At 30.9% G+C, this 27,038-nt stretch overlaps 1 protein-coding gene across 5 annotated transcripts in view; it reads left to right on the plus strand.

Annotated features, from left to right (window-relative positions):
• Nucleotides 1–27,038, plus strand: part of LOC124374291 — a 1,063,620-nt gene that overhangs the window by 361,859 nt on the left and 674,723 nt on the right. For all 5 annotated transcript variants that reach the window (XM_046832534.1, XM_046832531.1, XM_046832545.1 and 2 more), the window contains exon 6: nt 9,134–9,261. In XM_046832534.1, coding sequence (XP_046688490.1) covers nt 9,134–9,261 — 128 coding nt within the window. The remainder of the gene's footprint in view (nt 1–9,133; nt 9,262–27,038) is intronic.

Below are 27,038 nucleotides of genomic sequence, written 5' to 3' on the forward strand. Positions count from 1 at the left end.
TAAAATATCAGTATTTTATTATTAAAATACCACGTAAACCATGGGAAAACAAGAAAATTGAGCAAATTAAATATTGGTCTAGTGAATTATTTAAAGAAAGCCTTAAAACAAGGGGCATCAATGAAACTCTTTGGAAACAGAGCCGGTAGAGAACGGGTTCGAGAATAAACGAATAAATGTCATGTGATGTTTCAAAGGGGTTTCCTACACGTTTTATAAAAATTGTTCTATTCGATGTCCAGGTGGCTCGATATGAAGTGAGGCTCGAGTTCTCTTACAGAATGCGCCTGTAATTATTATGCTTATGATACTAATTTAACAGTATTATTATAACTCCCGTGAAGCAGTTGAGAATAATGCCCGATTGTCGCATGTAACAGCTGTTAAATGTCATGAATAATCACTATTTCAAAACAGTTAAAATACGCCTCCTACAGAGTGTGGTGATTTTGTTCGTGTGGCCCTTTTCTTAGGCATAGGTTCGAATCACAGGTGGACACAAAATAAATAGTTAAATAAGAGCTCGCATAATAACCTTCAAAGCTGAATTTTTAAACATGCTTAAAAAGGCCTAAAACCTACAACTTCGGAGAACTGTTTAACTTCTAGCATTATAATCTTAAAGTCAAGTCACCTTGACTTAAATCAAGTTAAGATTTTTATACTATTTTATGTAGTAAGCAATAAAATTGTTATGTTTAATTTTTATGATTAGCAATATCCTAGGGTTAAATAAAACTGTTGTTTTAACTGCAGTATAACATTTATTACACCATATAAAAGATTACAAACTTTAGCGTTTTTATTGTTTAAAAATAATATTATTCATTTAATTACCAACTACTAGTATGAATTACAATGGTAATTTTATTTCCCGTTATCAGTAGATTTAAACGCAATATATTAGATATTTCGAAATTAAGAAACTTCTTTTAATGTACGATTTTAGTGCCACACAATTTAATGTCAATGTTTTAATCAGTAACTCTAGTTGTTTTCGCTATTAACAGTAAATTAATGTTAGTTACATTTTAAATCATTAAGGTGTTATTATATCTGTTATAGTAATGTTCCTAAAATTACATATTGTATGCAATTAAAAATATAACTTTTTCGAATTTAACACAATTTTTTATATTTAGTATCATATATTGTGTAGAAACCGTTTCAATGAGATTTATTTCAAAGTGATAGTTGCACTACTGTATATCTAAAGCAGAACAATTTACTTTTAAATTATAAAAATATTTCATTGATATCTGAATTATGAATGGCTATTATTTATGGACTACCTTTTGTGATAATTATTTACCAATAACTAAATACATAACTACTACTCCATAAAAAGTGGGAGCTACAAGCTCAGTTGTGGAAACATTATACGATGAAAATGTTACTTGTCAAGTAACGTCTGAATTTAAATAACATATTATCTTCCAGAAGACGTTTGGATACATGTGCGGGTGACAGCCCTGCGCCATTTGCTACGTTATTTGTTATGTCAACGCCCAGCTTATATGGATTACTGCCAGTGTAGTTGAAAAAGTTCCCATAACTTATGCTTCATCGAACAAAACTTTAATCCTTATATATATATATATATATATATATATATATATATATATATAATATTATATATATATAATATTATTTTTATGTGCAATATCAATTCCCTGGCACTTTTATAAGTATATTTAACTAAGTAAGAAAGAAAAGTTTTCTATATTTTGTTTAACAGAAATATCTAGATTTGAGATCATGTTTGAGGTATTAAAACATTTACATCCAATAAAATCCAACTATATTAGGTGTTTATGAATTAAAAACTACATGATCACCGGCATGATCTCAATAGTACAATTAAGAAAGGCTGTCTCACCATTGAACGTACAGAAAATATTACTTAATAACTAGTTATTAGTTCCGTAGGAATTAAAACAATGGTAATGTATGCTAATTTGTGTAATGTACGTGAAGCATACTTTATCATAATTTGCATAGAGTTACACGAATGTTAACACTGAAAACACATACTAACCTCTTGGTTCTCAGTACTCCTCTAAGAAGTAATTACCTTACTTATTTAGCTCATTTACAACCAACAATATAACTCGATGTGTAGAGTATATATAAGAGTTTTCCAATCCAACGTATATGTTGTCGACTGAATATGATACAACTTTGACACTTCTATTGATTAGTCAGAATTGGATTGAGATGGACAACTTACTAACCTACCCTGCCATCCTTTCCTCGCCGGTTTAGTAGCCATCCTTATGTGTATGCAAAGTAACTCTCAACATATTTCAGTCTGTAGGGGTTATTACTCAATTAGGAGTTCAAAATTTATTCTTTTTATAAAGTAAATGCGAAGAATGCTTACTTCATAGTGGGATTATATTGAACGTGAATGCGAGTCTCAATATATGGTAACGGTAGATTATTAGTCGCACGCCTCCATAGCTTTTATAGCACAGAGTCTATGTGATATACTCTGCGTCCATGGTATGCACATTAGCTAATATTATTGTGATTGAATCAAATCTGCATGACTCAATAATAATAAGTCTAAAATAATTTATTACAATAAACTTTATTAAATTATTTTTAATATTTTTAACGGTTTCTGTTGTTTTAAACGTTTTCCAAAATCCTTTAAATATTCACGAGTGTAAAGACATATTCGGTGTACAATAGTGGACATTATTTTATGACAAAGTAAAACAATGTATTTTTCATAAAATCGATTAATTCCATTCGTATGAGTTACACATGTATAACAGTTATAATAAATGGGGTAAAAATTGAAATAATATTTGAGAAATACTATTCCTATATATAAATACACTAATACAAAATAATATTTCAACAAAAATCTGAAATCAAAATCATTTCCAGTATATGAAAATAAGTGTAGGATATGGTTGAAAAAGTTGATGTTATATTAATTAAGTACTAATATTTTTATTTACTCTCCTTGAGATTATATCGTGAAGCACGTAAATTATGGCCAATAGCACAACATGAAGTAATAGGTAGACGGGTAGTAAGTGTGAGATCAATATCAGGAATCACTCAGTCACGTATATGATGACCACATGTGATGGGATTGAACATTCTACAAGAGTTATGTGTCACTTTTATAGTTATTTTCCTAAACCGAACTGTGTAGATTTACAGCAATACAAGGAATTGAATTGCAAATACTCTGGAATGCCGGTGAACGTTGCTTACTGTTGGAGCACAGACGGTATCAGATATCCCACACAGCAGAGATCACCTGGTGTAGAGAGGGAGCCGGCAATCTGCATACATTTGCCAGCTATCTACCGCTTTATAAAACACTTGGATTTTACAAAGAGAAGTAACAGTTATTTTCATGAGTAACGTTATTATTATCCACCAGGATTATCACAGTGGCCTTTAAATCCTTTAAGCGCAAGTGTTGCTTACGTTAAAACTTTGAACTGTATTTAACATAAAGTTCTAAAAATTAATGTGTATTGCATGATACATACATTTTCATCAAGAAGCAGTGAATCTAGATAGTTTTAAATGTGTTAAAACTAGTTTTGTGGATAGGTAAACTACTCACTTGTACTATATTTCAGAGATTACATTTAGTATCGTGTCTTTAAACGCTCCATCAGCAAAAATTTAGTTGCAACTTTAAATTGTGTTTACTAAAAGCTATATTGAGACATAATAAATAAATGATCACATTTTTTTATATTACGTGACTCGAAAGGTAGCATCTGAAGTTTTGATTGTAATATTGTTCCATATTAATAAATATGGAGAGTAAATATGATTTGCTACAGTAAGTCGAAACGTGAGCTTGAAACTTATCCAGAACTTGTAAGACGACCAATTTTTAGTATAAGTAACTTCTAACCGAGGTGGCTATACTGACAGTTACCTTGATTATACAGAGCCCCATGAGAACATTTTTAACCGTATAATAGTAAAAATATCGGAGATGTCTAATTTTAAGAATATGTACAGTGTAGTATACATCCGAACGCTTTTAATATTTCCGTTATTTATGTTATCCAGCAAAGTATATATCAAACTTGCTTTTTCACTGTTTAAATATTTGAAAATATATATACGTTATAAAAACCGTAAAAGCCATTAAAATTTATATTAATGATATCTATAATATGATACATTTACTATTATGCTACAATAGAAGTAAGGACGCGAAAAAGCATGAGTTAAAGTTCTTCTGATGGAGAAAATCGCAACGTCGCTCCACTTCAGCCAGCTCTTAATGATGATTATTACTTGGTGTTTCTTATATATCTTAGAAATAGATTAACAAAGGAATTGCAATCACCGCCTTACAGTGTGCATGATTGAGAGGCCTTCACCTCGTCTGGTTTGTAACATTTTAGCCTGGAGTGCTTTATTATTACCAATGCTATTATATTGCTACATATACCAGTTTGAGATAAGAAAATAGAACTTATAAATAAATAAATATATGTATACGTATACATTCTTGATCTTAGTAAGAAGGTAAAAGAAACTAAAGAGTCGGAAATATAATTTATTTTAACCAGAAGTCCTCATGCTCGTACAGTGACTAAAGCTACTTACATGCTGTCAAAAAGTAGTTCACAAACACTGAAATAGCATGCACCTAAATAAGCTTACTTCTGTTTTAAGATTATGTAGAGCTCCGTCAATTATGTTATTTGTTTGTTAACTGAAAATCTAATGATTTTGACTTAAGGAATTTTCCAGACTAGCCTAGAATAGTTTAATTGTTACTCCAGTTGTATGAGCTATTCAGTCAAATATCATGGAATATTCCGTGATTTAATTTGACTTACCATGAGAATTTATAGATATTTCACAGGTACTTATAAAAACTGTTTCACTCTCAGGGCCCAACAATACTGCTCTTTAAACTTACTTATGAAACTGATAAAGAGATTGGAATATCTTTAATTGACTATCACTTATCTCAGAAGTTTTCAAATTGTCATTTAAAAATAATATGACCACTATGTCACTATTTTTCATAACGTAATAACAAGGGAAGCCGCGGCTAAGTTTTATATTGCGGAAGCGTCAGTTTTACAATTGAGTATGTCTATACACATCTTTTATAAAGATGATGAATAAGTTGTATTTCTTATAAATATGTAATAATATTTCATGCTTGTAATTGAATGCAGAAGATCAGTTAATGTTTTTTATTCGTTATCACAGAAATATTAACCGATGAAGTTCTTTAATGGCGAAAACCCTAAGTATACTAATAAATTATTTTAAAATGAACGCTCTTGTAAATATTTTCTTTATAGACGGCATAAAATATCACCTGCTCTGTTGAACATGTATTGAGTACAATAAACAACATTGCATTTATATGTATCTAGTGACATGTAACTTGTGTGAGAGCTGATGTTAGCGTCAATGTATTGTTGACTACCTCCGGTTCAACGGCCAGACGCAAAGGTAGTTTCCCTTCCCATCACAGCTTAAGACTTACGTACATAAAGTATACAAAACACGTTGTTATTTTTGTAAGTTTAGTTATAACGAAACTTATCCTGCTCTTTACAACAAACTAGGACATACGCTTTTACACAGGGAAACGATAAATATTCATTTATACCTCATTTTCCAGTCATACGCTACATGCTGGAACTGTAGGTTTATACTTAGCAATAGCCAACTCCGAATTCGATGTAGAGTTAAAACACAACTTTATTAACTGAAAGAGCGGGGCAATAATACACATATTAAAAAATAACATCCATACATAATATATATGAATATAAATATATACCGAGTGTTTCGTGAGAGATTGGCAGAACTTCAGGAAGTGATGAAGACAGAAAAAAAGCATAGAAGTTCATATGAATTGATGTTCTATCTCGCTTCGCTTAATGTCTGTCTGTCCATATGTGCCTTTTATTTTTTTTAATCGTACTCAGGAGCCGTTGGACCAATTAACACGAGGCTTGGCAGTTATTTAAAAAAAATTGTTTATTTAAAATTTCATAAAAAAACTAATAATACTAAAGTTGTTAAAAATCGGGTGATAAATAAAATAATTACATCAATTTTAGTTGGTGATTGTTTATGCCCTCTTACGTGCAGCAAGTATATTTTTAAGTACAAGAACTAATTGTTTGTTATTTATTTTTTATATCAGATAATCAAACTGCTGTCCTAGGACAGTTTATAATGTCCAAGCCTGCTGTAGAAACTTGAAATGCCACGTTGTATGGATTCATGCGGAAGTTTTTAATTTCCGCTACTATTCTGTGTATCTATACTTTTAACTCACACAGTTAACATCATAAATTAATAAATTTTGCACCAATAGCCTAATTTTATTACTTAAATATACTTACACACATCTAAGAGGCATACTTCTGGCAAAAAAACAACTAAGGTGGGTCTTCTGTGCTGCATCAGTTTTTAAATCTGCAGCAAAAGTTATATGGTAACTTACCTTTGATATCTTCATTACACTACTGATCTACCATTGCATACACTGAAAAATATGCACCTTAAATATGCTTACTTCTGTTACAAAATTACGTAGAGCTATAACATTTATGTGTTTATGTGTAACTGAAAGCTAAGAACTTTGACTTAAGAATTTTCCACACTAGCCTAGAACAGTTAAGTTGTTACTGAAATTGTAAAGATATTAATATTTGCAGTTATTGTGCTCCAATAGTAATTACAGAAAATGTTTAAATAAGAAGTCATGGTACTATTAATCTTACTCTACGTCTTCAAAACTAAGAAATTAAAAATGGTTCTTCAATTAATTAAAGTTATGATTGTGCTGTAATATTACATTTTGACAAATACAACCAATTAATAATATATGTTGGTGTAATGAACTTCTCATGTGGATCTTCTCAACTTTACAGGCCAGTGAAACACAGCTCTGAGGTCGTACCAAATGTCATGTACCTAGTATCTTTGACGGCTTTAGCTGAGCGTTGATGAATCTGTCAGACAGTCAATCTCATCTTATATATAAATTAAAGTATTTATATTCTCGTGTGGTGATGTTTAAATACCTGAAAAACTATTCTAAATTACTAAAATTCTGGAAATCACCACTTCGGTTCATGTGAAGAAGTATAATACGTGATAATGATAAAACATAACAAATGTAGCATACTTTCACAACTTTAGTTCTAAAGAGTTATATTTTAGAAAATTCATTATCATTATAAATGTTTTAACTCTAATGTTCACCACAAGAAAAAAAATACATTCATTCTTTGGGTGGTTGTGGGACTTACCTATATTAAATTTAGAATAGAAAAATTAACTTCTTAAAAGTCTTTTCGGCTCAGTTGGATGATAGTTTTACAATTGAAATATTATTATTTTATTTCTATGGGATATACATATACTCAATATCTCCAAAATTGTTTGAGATAAAAAAGCTTTTTATAATAATGAGTTTAGGATACATTTCAATATTCGAATTTTTTTTTTTTTTGTCTAGGTTTGTGAATAACGATGCTGCGAGTTTCTTGTGACGTTTGAACGACCACCTTATTGAAATAATACAAAGGTGGCCAAAAAACTTAGCCGATATACTTACAGTTTCAACAAATCTCTTTTGGGTGATTATTGTTTTGACAAGCCGTATTATATAGAATAGGGCCTAGGGGGTCATGTGCTGTGAGGCTATGCAGATATTTTCATTAAGTAAACACGCTGATTATACAGGGTGTCCAAAAAGTCCCAAAACTGTTTACAATTAATTGTTGTTGTAGAATAATAAGTTTCGTTATTTCTGAGAGGGATCGGAGTTTTGGGTTAGTAAAGTTAAAATCAAAAAGCTCATCAGTTTATTTTTTACATTAACCTAAGTTGCAAACTCAAGCCATCTTTGAACGGCTGCAATTTTTGACTCGGTTATCAGTTTGAGGTCAGGTTTGCGGCTCTGTACTCTACTAATAAAGACCTTTCATTAGATATGCATATCAACCTATGCTTACATTTAAGATTTTCTTCTGACTCCTGGCGGGCCGCCCCCCTGAAGAAGTGGCGGATCACTGAATATGTGATAAAGTAAATTTTTATGTCCAGTAACTTTGTGTAACGTTTTGTAGCTCTATTTTAGATATTTTGAAAAATATTTAACTGACCCGGGACTTTTTGGACACTCTGTATAATAAACAAAAACTACTTTAAAATAGTATGAAATTAAAATAACTACTCACTCAACTTTTAAATCAATAATCACTTATCAAAATATTATAATGATGTTACAGATAATATACGATGACACATCAAATTTACATGATAGACTTACACAGCTGATTTGGCAATTCACTATTTGTGTAGCAGTTCATTTGTCTCGTCACATAAATAAGTACAAAAGGATTAAACTTTAATTGAAATTCGATAGAATGGCTCTTGCTCAGCGTAAATATATACGAGTGTTTGGTGAAAATTGAGTATATGTTGTAAATTTGCAACATACTGTTATAAAGTCGAAGCATTGATATAAACTTTTAAACCCTAATAGAGCGAACTAACAATAATGGTAAAAACATTAAAAGCCATGCAAAATAACAACCGGAATAGTTGTTTATACTCATTGAGCCAGCCGGGTGAAAAAAGGCAACGAAGCGGAAACACAATGGCGGTAATTAGATCATCAACGGAAATATCGAATACACAAACTTCCTTGATAGTAAGCAATTTACAGCGCTCCTCTATTTTTACACCAATTCACCTCTTTCCTTGATAACATTGTAACACTCTAACAACCATGTTCGCCCTGCGAATTGCGGTGTTTACAATCACCTTTCTGTTAAATAACCCGTTAAAATCATAATATTATATTAGTACATTATGCAATAGACATTAAAAATAAATTTCACACTATAAAAATTTGCTCTAATAAATTGGAATAAAATCATTTCAAAAGATAATACTTAATGTAAAATCTTTACACTCTAAAAATCTAAATTTCTTATCCATCTTGTCTTTCACTTCTGCGCAATATCAGTGTCCATTAAATTTCAACATAAACAGTTGTATCTCCTTAAAACACGACGCTATACGAAACCCGTCAAAGAGTTATCTCTATTTGGTATGAGCCTACTGATTGTAGATTGTTTCTGTACAGGATGATAAAGCAACCACGTCAGGACCTCCCTCGCCGCCCGTGACTCGACCCTCCCCCGCGCACACAAGGCACTCTCCTGCTCTCAGCACCTCTCGTCTCTCCCTTCAGTCCACCAGTCTACAATACAGGTTAGTCGGCGTCTTTTGCCTCATTACTGATGGAAATCCCTAGCAGATTTTGTAGGGTGATTTTATTTATGAATATTTTATGACTTTTGAATTGATTTCACAGAAATTTTCAAATTTCGAATAATTACATGATGGAAGTTTTATGGGCCTATTCCAGATCAGGATTTCTCATTTCCAAGACACCTTTAAAATTATTGCGACACACCAATACATAGTTATTTATCACGTATTTATGACTGTATATATTTAAAATCTCATTTAAGGTTTCTAGATAGTGAAATTTCAAAAATTTTAAAATTAAATATTGATGCTTAACTTTTCTGAGTGCTTATACCTACTTCACTTTGTACAAATTAACATTCTTATTATTACATATTTAACTTCATATTTATATCTAAATTGATGGAATAATATTTAACGTTTTAAGATAAAAAACGCATGACAGATAAAATACAATACAGTACAACTACAAATACAGTACACTACATCACAAGTAACTTATCGTCCATAGGTTAAAATATAGTACGTTCTTGTAGAATACTTATTTTTTAAACAATATGTCTATTGAAAAACAATAAAATGCAAAATAAGGTAGTACCATACAATTTAACCTTCACACTTTTTCTTAATATTATGACTTTGCTATTCAGGCAAGTTCCCTCGTTAGATGAATATATATTGATACAGTGTGTATGTAGTCTACTTACCCTAGTCTTATGATTTATGAATTGCCCAATATATGATGGAAATTGAATTATGAATGAATATTCCTCACTTTTCAGAACGTAATAATGTCACTAAACAAAACATCTTAAATTCCTGTAACCCAAATAAATGTAATAAATGGCTTAGTTGATTGACTTATGATAGCATTATCATTTTTATTTCGCTAAATTATATTTGATGTATGAGTGTACGCAAAACAGTACTTGGTTAATCCACTGTGAGCATTGTTTTAGTTGTTTCCTTTAAAAGATAACTACTCAATGTCCACCTGGAGTTTCAATCTACTGACACAGAGAAAACGATAAGGCTGCAGATGTCCTTAGCCGAACAATTGACAATCAACTAACTGTATCTTAAAATCAATATAAGTGATGGATTATCAAACTCATATTGACGTTGAGGTTTGTACTATAATTGTCAATAGGTCAGTTTATACCAGTATGGTAAAGCCATATAGTCTGACATATTTAAAATTTACAAAATACAAAGCCCTCACACTTACTCATCATTCATTCTTCAACTTAAAGATATATCAGAAAATTGAAATTCTTCACACTTATGCCTCGTGGCTTAAATAGAAAAACTAAAGCATTATCATGAAAATCAACTACCCATAGACGTTTAAATGGGATTGAAACTACTAGAGAAAGTATATTTTTGTTTTAAAACAACCTGATGGCCCATAACAATGACATTTTAAATGTAAGTGCTTAATGCTGTCAACAGAATAAAGTAATTATTGTTTATATCTTTTAACTATGCTGAAATAAGTTTTATGCTAGAATAATTATATTTTGTTGTACATCTTCCCACTGCGTAGAAAGATTAAATTTGACGCACAGATGTATTATGCCCTCGACAGACTATCGGCACCGGATATATCTTATACTGGAAGTAGATAATGGAGGCTGGAAGTAGTCACTTTTTAACAAAAGTGACTTTACAGACCTAGATACGTGTGTACTTTATTGATCGGAGTAATAACGGCGCCAGAAATACCTTAAACAGGAATTATGTTGCTATGAATGGAAGTAGACGCTTTTTCACATACAATAATGTTCAGGCTTATGTATCTAAGTATTTTCTTGATCAGAGAAACAATTAAAAGGCTATTATGACGCCAAAAATACATCAGACTGGAAGTAATGACTTTTCCCACTAAATGTATCACATCTTTTCTTTTAAGGGGCAACTATGCTCACGTTACTACGACACCATGAATAGTCACTTTTATACTAAAGTAGACTTTTAAGAACCAACTTCCTTGATAGCGACATCAAAACAAACGCTACCGTGGCGCAGAAATTCTGTAGAGCGGGTAGGTTATAATTATTTAATGTTAATTTACGTTTTTAACCAAAAAATATTATTCATACGTCGTTCATATTTTCTTGGTAGTAGTCAAAACGCAAAACAAACACCCCAAAAAATACGTTATACTGGATGTATATTCCTTTTTTTACTGAAGGAGATTTTTCAACATGTTTATTTATGTATTTTTTTTATTAGGAGATGAATTTTACTAAACCTAGTAAAATTATTATACCTAATAACCACGCAAGTGATTTCTTTAAAGTTCATACATGTTTGAGAGTGAATATTGGTTCCTCCAAACTTCAAATTTGTTTTTTTCATAGTATACATTGATTTCTCCAAATTGCAGAGTGGTTTGTCCAAAGTTCAGTCGTCAGTACGGTTACGTAGAGTGCTGGTGCCCGACGGGAGCATCCAACAGGGTCATTTGATTCAAAAAGTATTATATATAAAAACTTATATTTGTTGGTACTACTGTTGTATTATTTACTCTAGTGAGTAACTCCTAATGTGTACATAAAACGTAGATTGCCTAGAGTTCATATCGTTTTCTCCAAAGAGCATATTGGTTTTAAAGTGCATATAAGTTTCTCCAAAGTGCAGGTCAGAGTACTTTTGCCGGATGTTATATTAAGACAAAGACATAGATAAATTATTTACCAGTGAAAAACTGCCAAAACCCGAAAGATAGATCCTTCTGGGCCATAGAGAACATCTTACAGAAACATAACTTATGCCGGAGATAAGATTAAAGATGCCTGACGGAACCTCCGAATGAGAACATTTATTTTGCAGTAGATTGCCAGAATTACATATAGGTTTATTCACAATTCACATAAGTTTGAAGGTGCACATCAGTTATTCCAACGGACATATCGGTTTCTCCGAAGTCCATATTAATTTCTCCAGAATGCAGTCCGAGTGAGAGCACCGGTTGCGAGTTATTGATGCCCACCGGGAGCTTCGAACTGAGCCATCAAGAAAATTTGTGAGGAGAATATTGTTTTGATCCCTAACTTGTATTATTTCAAAACATTGAAAATTATTCACCGGTACTAGTAATATATATAATTTATACAACTGCGTAACATTTATACCAGTATGTGTATAAATAATAGTTTTAGTAACCCAAATTTGCAGCACCACATGTTTGATACAATTTTAATAATTATTTTAAGTGAATTAAGATTTGTTGCATCAGATACTGAAAGTCTGAAACGGTTCTATATTGTTTCTTCACACATTTAATTGCCTTAGTATAATGCGGTTCTTTAGGAATTGGACACCTACAACAAAATAAAATCAACAGATTAGGTATACTTTACACTGAGTTGTATGAAATAGAGAGTGTTCATAAATCTCAACACGCTGTCTCGCTTAATTCTCGTAGCAATATGCTGCTTTCAAGAAAAGAATAAAAATACCCTTTACTAAACTTATTAGAAATTTGAAGATGTACCATATCGAATTTAGTTTTGAATAAGGATGGCTAGCTGACTTATTGAAGGCTTGCGTATACACTATTTCCATAACTAATCTTTCCTGAATTATTTAAACCCTAGGACTGTTATTATGATCACTCTTGAAACCTTTGAATGTGTTTAATTTTAAATACGAAAGTTATTGTAAAATCATTAAATATTCTCATACGTGAATGTTTCACTATATGGTTGTTAAGATCTGAGATACTCTTTTCAAACATTACACGGTCACTAACCATTAAAGGCAACAACAATAAAGTCCTTTATAAAGTTGTTAAATTTCTAAAGGACTTATTAAAAAATAGGTTCGGGTGGTAAAATTTATACACTAGTTAGCATAAACACTTAAAGGCAAATGGTCATTAAATTCAATGTGTTATTGATATTGTTATTACATTATGCTGATGAATCACGTCATGGATTTCATTTAAGTCATGATTTTGCTGTTTAAGGATTATTGTAATACATTGTTTTGTTCTTTAAAGTTACTTTGAAACTCAAACGCTGAGCAAGCAATTTAAGATGCAGGGATCAATAACGGTTTTTGAGAGTGTTTAGTTCAGCTCCATTTTACCTTGACTGACTCCGTCACAGCCTGACTCCTGTAATCGAGGATCAACGTCCGTATGAGGAGATTAAAAAACGGCGGCGACAAAGAAGCTTCAAAGTGTACTTGACGAGTCAATAAAACCTCATTATCTATATTACACTTTACGTAGTATTGATGTCTCTGATGGCGAAATGATAAAAAGAGTTGGTTTTGAGGTCCTTCGTCGATGACTTGTTTGGATCTCTTTAGCTGAACTTAATATTCGTATTGAGTCAACCCTTCCCACCATAGCTAGGTTATATGTTACATTGGTGGTTCCTAATGGTTAACACTGGCCGGTTATAATAAAACAAGGTTGGAGTTTACTGCAACAGGCTTCATTGAAGTTGACATTTCATTCATTGACATTTTAAGTATAAAATACATTTTACTAGGGTACATTTATTACCACCATGAACTATGTTAAAACGCCATGTGATTGTAACCAATTTCTTTATAAATGTGTTTATTCTCTAATTTTCTTTTTGCCATCATAGTTACACATAAGAACTGCGTAAAAATGTTTGCTGTTGCAAAACAATAATCCAACTAACGATATGCACCACCCACCATCCTGATCGATGATGTTTAAATAGAAATGAAGCTTCATACAAATATCAGTTCTATAGGTCAATTTCTTTTAGCGAGATCGCGCAGACGGGCAAGAATACAGAAATGGAATTTTTCAAGTCTCGACTGATACGCCTTTCTGACGCTCGGAATAATCTCTTGAGACCATTGACTTACACAACACTGTCCAGTTTATAACTCACTCTACTTGAAGTCATAACGAGCACACCTTACCGATCTGGAGACTGTTTGGATCGTAAAGGCCAAAGACGTTAACTAAACATTCTTGATAATGGTCTTGAGTAGACGCGAGTGGAGTCATGTCGTAAAGTGGTAGCTATGACCGTCGACCGCCACATTACACTTTACCACCCTCCCCCAACCACCCCTCAGGACATCGCCCTCTCCCTCCGCGACCTGAGCCACTCCCAGTAATGAGTTTATTGCTGTACTGTCGTAGTCAGGGACTACCATACCAAGTTATGACCGTTCGTATGCATTGAACCCCGGCTACATTCACCTAATGTTCAACTCGTATACTAATTACGCTTTTAAAGGGATGCTATTCCTGTCATTGTCGATGTTAATTCGAATTAACTTAATACCATAAAACAACTGAACAGTTTTTGTAAAGTTCAGTTTTATATATAATTATCTGTCTTTTTAATTAACTTATAATTTAAATTATTAACATACTATAGATCTTTTAATGTCTTTCAATTTTGATAAACCAAACAATTCGAAGGCACTTGACGTTATAATTCGTTGTTAGTTATTATATTATAATAATCTACTACTAGGATAGGGATTAGAACATTACGATAGGAATTTTCATTACGCATTTTTAAAACTAAAACTTTTTATGAAACTTTACGGGGAAGTCAGAATTTCCCAACGTTATAATAAGTTGATATGACACCCTGTGTTCTTTAAACTGTAGAATGTACTTACATAACTAGAGTACAAGTTTGACTATGATTTAACAATTTAGGCTGCGAAGAGTCTGCAAAGTATATATAGATTAGGTGGACACTATCTTAAGGGTTGGCATTTAAAACAGCTATATAATAATAGAGGCGTTTTCCAAGATAGTTTCCCGACTTTGCACTAAGATAAACGTGAACTAGAGCTATACTCAACATTCACGTTGAATCATCCATTCCCACCGTAGCTAAGTTATTTGTGATACTAAATTTGTTACTGTATTTTGAATACCTATCGCTGGCTATAAAAGAGTCAAGGACAAAGTGGAGCTTTAATCTTAACTTAAAATCTAGATTCTTTCACCCCCAACTCTTGACACACCCCTACACTTAGCTACCCTATCTGAAGCTAACGACTCTGTCTTTCTTAATTCCTGTCCGGCATGTGACTTAATCGTTCAGCCTCAGTCTCCATTAATTTAACGATGAGTAGATTTGAATAGAAAATGCACTATGTACCTTCCTTGGCTTATGGATAAAGTGTGTAATATATTTTGTACAAGAAATTTTCAATATAAAAGCCGTGTTCCAAGACGAATACAAAAATTAAATCCTTCAAACTTACTTCATTATGAGTTATATTTTCACTCATAACATCGCCTTAATGAATGACCAAAGTGTTAATTTAACAATTAATATTTCTTACAACTCAAATAAAGGAATCTATCTATAAATACGAATATGAAAAAGAGTCACCTGTGATATGACTGGCTGAGATTCTTATCTCATGCCTGATAAATATTTGTGTCGTTAGTAAGACAAAGACATCCAATTTAGACTCCTTTCTCGGATTTTCAACCTATTTTTGTAAGAAAATTGATGACTTACAGCAAAAATAACAGAGTACTTAAATGTAATTTATTTATTTGCCAATAAACACAAAACATTTGAATGCCGGATCTATAATTATGTTTTCCGGATTCAACAGAAGTGTTCAAGGTCGTATTTACAAGAGAACCAATTCTCCGATAGTAAGTATAACATTTGATTTGTCATGAAACATGAATAAAGAAGGAGAAGTCAACCTACCACTCCAAATCGTAGTCTCCGGTTAAGTCGTTGATAAATTACTCCAAGGTGACTAAGAAAAGCAGAAGAACGTCGTTATTAAAGATTTGTTCAAACTGTGAGCTGTGTAGTACTCACGCACTCGTATTTATAAATATGGGCATTAAAAATATCCATATAATACTAGAGGTTAGAATTTATACACATACAATTTTGTACTTAGGCGTTTCTATGTGGATGACAAAGATTAATAACTATTTTTCTTACGATAATTCTCTAACAAATTACAGAAGACAAAATCAAGACTAGTTATGCTAGAAGATATAACTCGTACTCCTCATAGCTTTAATATCTTTTCCTTCTTAATCTATTAGTATATAACTATTGTTATTCAGTGAGTTTGCACACTATCTGACTAATTTTCGCTTATAAAGGAATCGCAACAATGATACCTCCTATGATCTGGGTAAACTACTTTGAAGTCTATACGTGATACTGGCCACCTATCGGCGTTAATAATAACAGCAAATTCCTGGAAAATATTATAAAAATAGTGTAATGTTCTTTTTGTGGGAGACGGAAAGGATGTTTAACCCTATGAAGCAGACATTGGTCTCGTGTATTTGTTATAATCTTAGACATTTTACTGGAAATTATTATATTGATAGAACTCAACTGACTTAGAGTGCTATTTGTCATTTAGGATGAGAGCAATCCATGACATGTGACGTTATGAATATTTTGATGATTTGTTCTAGGAATATAATCAGAACTTCACTTTAAAAGTAGAATAGAAGTAATGAGTTGTAGCTGGCCTAAGTGCAGTTCACTCTCCCAAACGCTGTTATAGGCAGAAGGATAGAACACATCGAACCTCCCTATTGAGGTTAAATGATAGAGAGGGCTTGATATTAAATTAACACCTTAACTCCACGTCTTAAATAAAGGTGTTCATTCATTCAATTACTCCTCTTCTAAGACTAAAATATCTGGGAACAACAATACCCTTCCCAATGGTGGTTGTCCCATAGTACATTAGCAGGAGGTCTCCCTTGTTCCTTTCACAAGATATGTCAGTCTATGTAATCACTCCACTTCATTAGGCCAGAACCTTAGGATTTGAAACTTGAAAGATAATGAATTCTGTACTGAACAACATACCGTACCGTGTTTTGAGTATCATTGACTCTTGAAGTGCACTTGTCTGGAGGTTGCTGCTGTAAACATGGTAACAATCGCGGTATGCAGACGATGCTCACACGAACACATATTGCAAGTGATTACATAAAATCCCCCGTTAGCAGGAGTTCATAATAATATTACTATTGCTATTTTTAAAATCAACTTTTATTATAACGACTATAAGTTTCTCCATCATACTTAATAGACTAAGTATCCTTTTTTATTTACTATATTATCATAATAATACATCGCATCAATACATCAAGTTTAATATATCTATAATGGTTTTTGAAAAATATGTATATACCAGTTGTTAAGGAATATTATATCAATTAATTCTTATCAACAAACTATACTAAGTAATGAACCAACCAATTAGTTGAATGCCTTGTGAATCAACTACCTTGGGTTAATTACATCTAATAGTTCTATATAATTGGTAATATTATATTCATACGAGTATATGTATATACGTGCCAAACATGAAAGTGGTAAACTACTACCGTTATCCTAGTTAGTTCAAAAGGTTAATATCAATCGGTTAGTTGGTGTATTTTGCTAAAGGCACATTTTAAACAGTTATTTGGGATTCTAATTAAAGTAAACTGAAATTTATCTTCTGGCTCTACATTATTTCACAGGAAAACGGTGAAATAATTCAATGAACTAAATGAATAAAATCATTTTATTTAATGGTAACTTATTTATCAAATCATTGTTGTTTATCATTGCTTTGCAATACAATATATTTTGACAAAGCATTTCCTCTTCATAGAATTTATTATATTGACTAACGACACCATGTTTCAGAAGAGCCCAATAAACTTAGGTAATAAACTACTCTCTCTACACGAGCATGTGTTGCCAAACTCCCCTGTCCAGAGCACTTGCTACACCCTTACATATGAATTCCTTCTTCAAAACTTCCCTTTCGGTAGTTAATGATACAGTTACATGCTTTATCGTTCAACTTAAATCTCTTCGTACATGGCCTATTTCTAATATTTGTGAATTTATATTTACTAGATTCATACCGTATAAATAATTTTCCATCGTAATTAACTATTCATAAACAGTGTGTGCAGTTCTTAAAATTCATTTGAATTAGTAACGACTTAAATGTGAATACATTACGCAAAAACAGTAAATAACAGTTACTAAGTTTGATCGATTCCTGGGTCTAACTAGACAAAACAATAAAACAACCTTAAAAGTTAATTGATTGGTGTAATGAATTCTAGGGCCTCGTGCGAAAGATAGTATGGGGTAATACTTTTTTAACTAAATAATAATACGCATAAACTTAAATGAATCATTTAAACCCGTTCTAGAGACAATATGATGCGTTATATTACGTCATAACGCATTACTTCTGAGAGGACTTTATAGTCCTAACTTCATCTCTAGTAAAGACATATTTCATTAAATTTTTTTCATTTAATCACTTCAATAATTATATATGTGCATATAAATAAACTTATATGTCTGTAAGTTTACTCTTTCCGCACGAAACTGTAAACATAAAAAATATTCTTTATATAAAAGTTTTTCTTATTTTTACTAATATTCCAATATTGACGTTTAATACACGCTTCAAAAATAAATATGAAAGCAAATAAATTCGTATATAATGTATTGTGTTAAAGTATACAGTGGTATTATTTAGTTGACTTAAACATTGCTCAATACAGTTCACTCTCTCAGTATTCTCAGTTTGGAATGTAAATACAAGTGTGAAGTAAATGGAATAAAGGCTTACATTATTGGTGCAAATAAATCACCATTTCAATAACCCCATATATTTGCAGAGGGCCTGCAAGGCTCCCACACGTGGCAGAAGTGCGGGTAAAACCCTGCGCACGCTTGTTTATTGGCAAATAATTGTCTGGAATATATCGAGGTAAGCTGGGATATTTACATTCGATTTGGTTCGACGAGCAATAGTCCCTCTCGCATGGTCAACACCAAATTTGTGTGCATTCTTACTGCTCTACAATAGGCATAGACTATTTTCTAAAAGGTTTTATTTAAAATACGATTATTTAACTTCCTGCCTAATGTACCCTGGTGTCTATCTGTGTTAACCTTTTACTTACCACATTTGAATACTTAATTCCAAATTATTTAAATGCAATGAGCACCCAATATTTTACATTATTAATTCGACAGCTTTATATCTAATTTCAACTATTTTAATGTGAAGATGTTATCAGTAAGTCATTATTAATTAATTCCATTTTGTATTTTAAACTTATCTTGTAGTTAAGAAAATACTTTTTTTACACTTGTTTCTTGGATATGCTATAGTATGTAAGAAAAAAAAATACATTCTACCATTTTATCAAAACAGAAATAAATAAACGAAACATATTTAACCTACACTATCATCTTAATTTTTCGGTTCATACTACTAAAAAAATTATACGATATTTCATACTAGCCATATTTCATCAACAGATACTAAATTACATGATTAGAGAAGCTGAATTGGATTAAGTTACATCACACGCGTAAGTCAAAGAACTGAAAATAAATAAAATAAATTAAGGATAGCAGTTAATGTCCAATATATGAAACAATAATATTGATTTCATGTTAAGTGGAATAATAATAAGAAATACCCCTTGGGTAAATAAATACCAAGAAAGTGTAAACTTCTAATAGCGTGGTAAAAACATAAAACTTACGTACGAGGTAGTATGATAAGTCCTCGCCTGGAGTATTAGTACGTAAAATGTATACTTACTCTTTGTAGCATCTTGAGAATTTACAAACCATTTCAACCATTTCGGATTATTATACGTAGCAGATTACGTACATAAGACATAATTCAATCTTGTAAGATAATACCAACTACATCACATAATTATCATGTATCACATAAATACATCTAATTTAATATAAAAATAATTCAGTATATTAAAAAAATTATGCATATATCATTATTCATAAGGTTTATACTTATTATGTATTAAAATAATATTTTCATCACGGTCTCGATCTTAAAAAGGAATTAAAACTTAAATATACTTGCTAGGTGTTTAAAAACTACTATTAACCACATTGAAATAATTAACATTTGCTCAGAAAAAGAACAATATTTTAAATTAAAAGGGAAACTTACAATGGATTTTAATACTAAGATTTCAGCTCAACTGTACTCTATAATAGTTGAGTTTCCCATTTGAATGCAAACTGTGTATGCAGAAAATGTCCCGTGCCGTAATTTGTACGTGTGCCAGACATTCAAGTGGAGTTAGTTCATTGCGTATTCGGGAATACAAGCATTCTTTTACTGTTATTTTCTTTATACAGCTAAATACTCTCATCTAATAATACTTTTAATGAAACTTTAATGTGATAGTTTGCGAAGGTATTTAAACTTTTGGGTATCAGATAAATATCTTAAAACTCAAAGATGAGACAGGAGACTCTATACTTTCCGACGTAAAACCTTACGTTTTAAATAACCAAACGAATTATAAGATTAAGAAGTATTACAAATTTATTTTAAAATTGCGTTTCCTTAATACAGTTAATAAATGTTTACTATTGGAATACCAAAATGATGTTCCATGTTATTAATGGAAAACACCTATTCATCATTGGCAATGTCACTCAATGTATAATCGTTTGTTTTACTACATTTAGAGGACGAATTGCTTTGAAATGTTAATTGCTTATTTTTAAAATATTCCTTTGGCAAGATTGGATGAAGAATAGTACAATTAGAATTAAAGTAACTTAAATTATGCAAAGGGTCAATAATATTGAAAGTTCAAACTTAGATACTTTAGTTATATCTTCAAATAAAGTACATTTTATAATTCTTATAAAACACAATTTCGAAGTATAATAAGCTTTCTATTCTACAATTAGATTTTGTATTAAAAAAATTTTATTTCTACATTTACAACACATCTAGTTAATTTCGTTGAAACAGGACTCGCGAATATACAGAATATAAATAAAAAACTAGCGTGCCATTCCTAACGAACTAAAGATATTGATTACTATTCGTTATTTACCTTTCCTAACTTAATTCGTACAGTCATACAAGTCAATAGCTCATGCTACATATTGTGTTACTGAGTTACATGTTAAAATGTAGTATAATTTTATTCAGGTTTTTAGAAACTTATTTATTTTCGTATTATCTTGTTGCCGTCATGGTATCCAGCAAGATCAATGTAAAGATTTTCACTAACGCTCAACCAAAGTGACATACACCACCATTGGACTCGATGTTGTTTATATCAAAATTACTTATTCAATTTTGATATGTCTATCAGTCAGTTTGTTCTCAAGATATCATGCGACAAACAAACAAATTTAATTGTTTAGCCCTTCAAATGTTTCTGCGCTTATACTTAGCCAATTAACTGCAAACATCAAGGGGATAGTTTTACCGTCTTGTAATGTATAAATGTATATTCATGTATTTGATGTATCGAAGTGATATTACTATTTAACTAAGGGCGACTTTGTGCAAAATATTACAAAAACACAATATTTTTTTAATTTTGATTGTTTTTTAATATTTTACAAACTAAAGTATAAACAGAGCATGGAATGAAAATGTGTTTATCTTGTTTAAAATAATGTTCAAGGTAAGCGCTGCACGGACTAACCTGATTCAAGTAGGAAGGCTGGTGATGAGCCGCTAATTACCTGCGCGATATCTTTGCTAATATATTGTGTCTTAGATTGGTTGCATTATTGTATACAATATAGAACATATCTTAGTGATCAGATAAGGGACAGCAAAGAGGCATAAAATCTGTTAAAATAAAAATACTTAATAAAGGCAAAAAAAAGGGCAGGAAGGATATTTAAATGTATGAATCTAAAGAATGATAAAAACACCATGTTTTTAGAGAATAAACCATTACTTGCACATAAGGGTTTTAGTTTTGTGGCAGTTCCCGATATAAAGAAGATATTGACGTTATTTTCTTTAGTTTTATTCCAAATTAAGCTGTCTATGATATCAAGTATGGCTTTAGCGGTACTTATTTTTATTTTAAACATATATATTTAAACATTCAAATTGTGAATAAAAACAAGATTTATTATAGTTTTATTGGAAAAATAGAAATGACAGTAATTATAAGAGTTTGATCACACTCATAAATGTTAATAATAACTAACAGTTAGGAATCAAGAACAAAAGATCAAATAGAATATCCACAAAAATGTTGGAGCAACAATGTTTTCTGTGTTGTACTATAAATTCAAAAATTTTCAACTCTCTTTTGAGGAGAAGGGAGTTGAAAATTTGTTTGCTGAATTTTAGTAAACAACAAATATTTCTAAAAATAAAAACGCTAATTTATTGGACACCCCAATTTATTGGTTACATAATTGTATTAATTTTCCGTTATCAATCACATTCAATAACTTCACGTGGCATGACGCTGTGAAAATAAGAAATATTATACTCTTACAATGAGGAAAGGCTACATGACTACATGTTTGGACAAGCCTAACTGTGAAGGTTGTTTCGTGTTCTGTTAGTTCCGCTCAACCTAGTGCAGTTTCCGTCGCAAACAAATATCTGTGCGGAACGGTTAAAGGGTAAGTTATTGTTTGGAATATTGCCAGCCTAGCCGTATATTTACACTTGGAACCCTGGAACAGCTATTTATCACCTGAATTAAATGTTTATGTCCATCACGCCGTTCGACTTTACAAACAATACATCCAGGATACCACAAAACTAAATATTTAAGTAAAAAAAACAATTCAATTATACAGAACTTGCCGCAACCTGGAATTTTCATGGTTTAACCTACAACTAAGTTTGATTTTATATCCGTATATATCAGGAATTCCCGCTGTATTCATTAATTATTGATTATATACTGCGACCGCAAAATAATCTATAATATTCAGTGTCCTTTAATCTAATATCCTTATCTCTATCAGGTCTTTTTTGACAAATTTAAGATTTAAAAATACTTTGTTATAAAACCAGGACTGTCTGTCAAATTTCAAACAGTAGTATTGGGGATATATAGTATTTTGGATTAGGATATGATGTTAATAATAACATTTTATAAAACTATTGATAGAAATATATATACGTAATTTGAAACTTTGTTACTGATCAACGTAGTGTGTCAAAAATTATTCTTGGCTAACTCTAGAAGTATCAAAATAATTATAGTTATAATTTGATATATTATATTAATAAAAATAAATTAATAGAGTTAAAAGGATTGTATTAACTTACTTTAGTGTTGATAATATGAACAATATTTCAATCTACATTAAAATACTTATTTTCTTTAACAAAAGAGCTTATCTTTAAGTGAAACACAGCGGCTAAAATATTTCACTTAAACAGAATAAATGTATCCGTACCCATCGTATCATGACCTAGTAAAGTAAACGCTCCTTAGTTACTGTTACGGAAGCCGTGGTAACTCTCACAGGACTTTTTATAACCCGTTGTGGGATAAATAACCTCATCTCAGATTAACGATCCTTTTTTATCCTATATGTTATCTATATTATTTTTTCTTTAAGTTGCTCTTGTTAAGGTTTTTAACTTGGTCCATTTTAATTTTAATTTTTAATTAATTTTCTATACTTTAATTTTCACTGTTATAATTATAATTAAGTCCATTCAGCCTTTTTAAGAAGCTATTTTGAATAGGATTAAGAATCTTTACTGCTAAAAATCTAGGAGAAACCCTTACATAGTTTGCAGACAAACCTTTTATCAATTTTCTCGCTTTATAAGTTTATACAGAATGTCTCAAAATTAAAGGCTGAATATTTAAGAATATTTCTTGTAAAACTTGTATTTTAATTAAATTGCTTAATTAAACAGGAAATGACAGTTCAAGGTATATTGTATTCAACATCTATCCCAGTAATTTTAAGTTTATGTTTTACTGTGGTTCAATTTTTAAGTCTAACATATTGATTCATGTCCTGCAATATATATTTTAAAGAAAGATATAATTAATTTTAAAATAAAAAAATATTATTTGCTGATTACAGTATTTTGAATTAGTCAACATGTTTTTCAACTATTATTTACTTCAACACAGTTATCAAGAAGCTTGCATTGTGATGGCAGTACGGAATTTCAGTACTAAAATACCGTGCAATCGATAGTACAGATAATAAAGTGAAATAAATTAAACGAAAAATGTAATTTAAAAGAAAATTCATTATTAAAAATCTGTTAGAAAATATATGCCAATGGATTATATAAGACATGACTTTTATCTAAATAACAGTATTGCATAAAAAACTCATATCATATGATCAACCTTTACGATAAACATCTGTTGTCAAAAGAGATATTTTTATTACAGATGTTGTGGTTTGGTATTGATAAGTAGCCTCAACAGGAAGTCTACATATTTTGTAAGTTAGCCTCTTACATGAGAAGGTTTAGCTAAATATGTTTTTGTGAATTATATCTAAAGTGTTCTTGGATAAAAACTTAAAACTTACCAATGCGGAATACGGTTTTAGATGTAGATTATTTTATATCGTATGGATTCCAACTGTAATGTAGGAAATTTATTTTCTTACCATTCCTAATTTGGTTATTTGTCTTTAACATTTGGCTTTGAAGAAAAACCTCACAATCGTGACCTACTATGAAAGTTAGGTAATTAAAACATGCTCATGGGGACAATTCATAACTTCGGTTATAAACACTAGAGAGATTAAATTGAAACTCATTTTTTTACGAATGAACAACTACTGGAACAATATCAGTCAGTTACAAAACGATCGAACTGGAAAGAATATTTACTGGCAGATTTCCGTGCAGGAATGTTCATTTTGTTAAACCTATAAATTCCCAGAGTTTCGTTAAAACTCGCAAATTTCCACCGGCCAACTCACGAATAAATAATCTGCTTGGAGTTGTTGGAGAGCGATTAACTACCACCAGCAATCGCATTGCAAGGTGTGAGTAAATATTTACGAACATAAATATCCGTGGTCGACTAATGAGTTTATACGAATTTGGACTATGAGATCAAAATGCCGTAGAAAAGTGGAAAGTATAGCATTTAAAAATCCATAAAATAAAACCAATTTAGTTTTAACCGTTGTTGTAATAAATTTATGTAATGTAAGTTACTTCTTCTCCTCCGAATTACAAAAGGAAAGTTTATTATAAAAAACTGCTTATTTTTGTACGATGAAGACCACATGCTTAATTATATGAACAAGTTATTATTTATGTAACCCTAACGGCAGATCTTTATATTTAGAAAATAGTATCCCAATGTGTTGTATAAAATGTTTTTTGGCTATGTTTCTATACATTTCAGCCTATATAAATATATTTGTATATATTTTGCAACTTGTGTATATATATATATATATAAAAAATAAATAAATATATATATATATATATTTATATTTAGCCGGTAAAAATTAAAAATGTGATGATGAGATCAATTAACTCAACATTTATTTTACATAAACAAAACCAATTAATAACAAAGTTATCTTAAAATTAATGAGAAATTATGTAAAATTTGTGAAATATATTTTAAGCTTGAGTCAAAAGAGTTAGATTTTATAAAAAAATCTAAAAGCAGGAAACTCAAAAATGTGTCTAGTTCGAATAAAAATATTATCCCCCTTTTACAACAGCTACCGAAAAACGACTACCTATAAAGACTAATAACAAATTGTGCTAAATAGATACCTAAATATTCTTAAGATGCAAAACAATGGTGGTATAAAAATTGTTATATGCCAGAAATTGTAAATGAAAATTGACCAATGATAAAACATTATTATTAAACGTAGCATGTTTATATTTAGCGTTCTCTGAATGCTGTTATTTGAATTAAAAGTGTTATATGCCTATAATGAATGTTATTTAAAACATGATCAAACTAGTGCATTTGACAATATGTTGTTTATTTAATTAAAGTGAAACTAATAATTACCATTCAAAATTAAAATCATACACAGCATCATAGGTTATGGCATCCTTAGTCATCCTTAGTTAGGTTATGGCAATGAGAAAACCACAGAAAAATTGTGTAAAATTTGTAAATGCACATTCATATGATATATAATCGTGTGACAGAGTAATGTGTGTGGTGAAGTCACATGCTTGGATGGGTTGATATGACTTTCGTTACGTTCTGTCGGGTATTTAGATGTCCTGTTGTGTCTGTTTATACCGTATAAAATTAGTGTCAAGAATAAACGACACTGATTAAATATTGTCATTTCCTGAAACTCCCAATAAAATAGCATGGTATTAGTGGCTTATTAGATTGTCAAGTAGCAATTCATTAAAGATAAATGATCTGTCAGTTTCTCTATGGCACGTGGACAGAACATATAAAGTATAGACGGATTTTGTGAAACCCACAAACATCTATGGTTTTAGATAAACCAATATGTAGAATTCAACCTGTGAAGTTTTCAGCGTTCAAGTAAAATAAATAAAATAGTTCCATAATAATATCAGGTTTCTCACTACGCTTTTTATCTAAATATATCTTATACTGTATGACGATTTTGTCATTTGCTTCTGCACTGATTGAGGCAGTGAATAAATTAGCTAGTGAAAAGCTTGTGAAGTGTATTTGTATTTGTATTGATTTAAGAAAAGAACTAGGAGAATAAAACTGAACCCCGGAAAAAAAATTATGACATACTTTTTGAAACATTATAATAAGATGGTCTTTTATAATTGTTTTGCAAGGTGGTATATGAGAATATTGAAATGCACATCAAGGTCTCAAGTTCTGTGAGAAGGGACAAGAGACGGATGTGGACGACGGGTAGCTTATCTGGACAGCTCTCCGGCCCCGAGCTGTCTGGACCACATGTTCCATCCTCTCTCCCTCTTATCGTTAATATAATTCTGCCCTATGGCAAACTTTATAGATACGTCAACTAACCTCACTCTAGGAGAAACAA

Source organism: Homalodisca vitripennis, chromosome 1 (genome assembly GCF_021130785.1).
Source record: "Homalodisca vitripennis isolate AUS2020 chromosome 1, UT_GWSS_2.1, whole genome shotgun sequence".
Lineage (NCBI taxonomy): Eukaryota > Metazoa > Arthropoda > Insecta > Hemiptera > Cicadellidae > Homalodisca > Homalodisca vitripennis.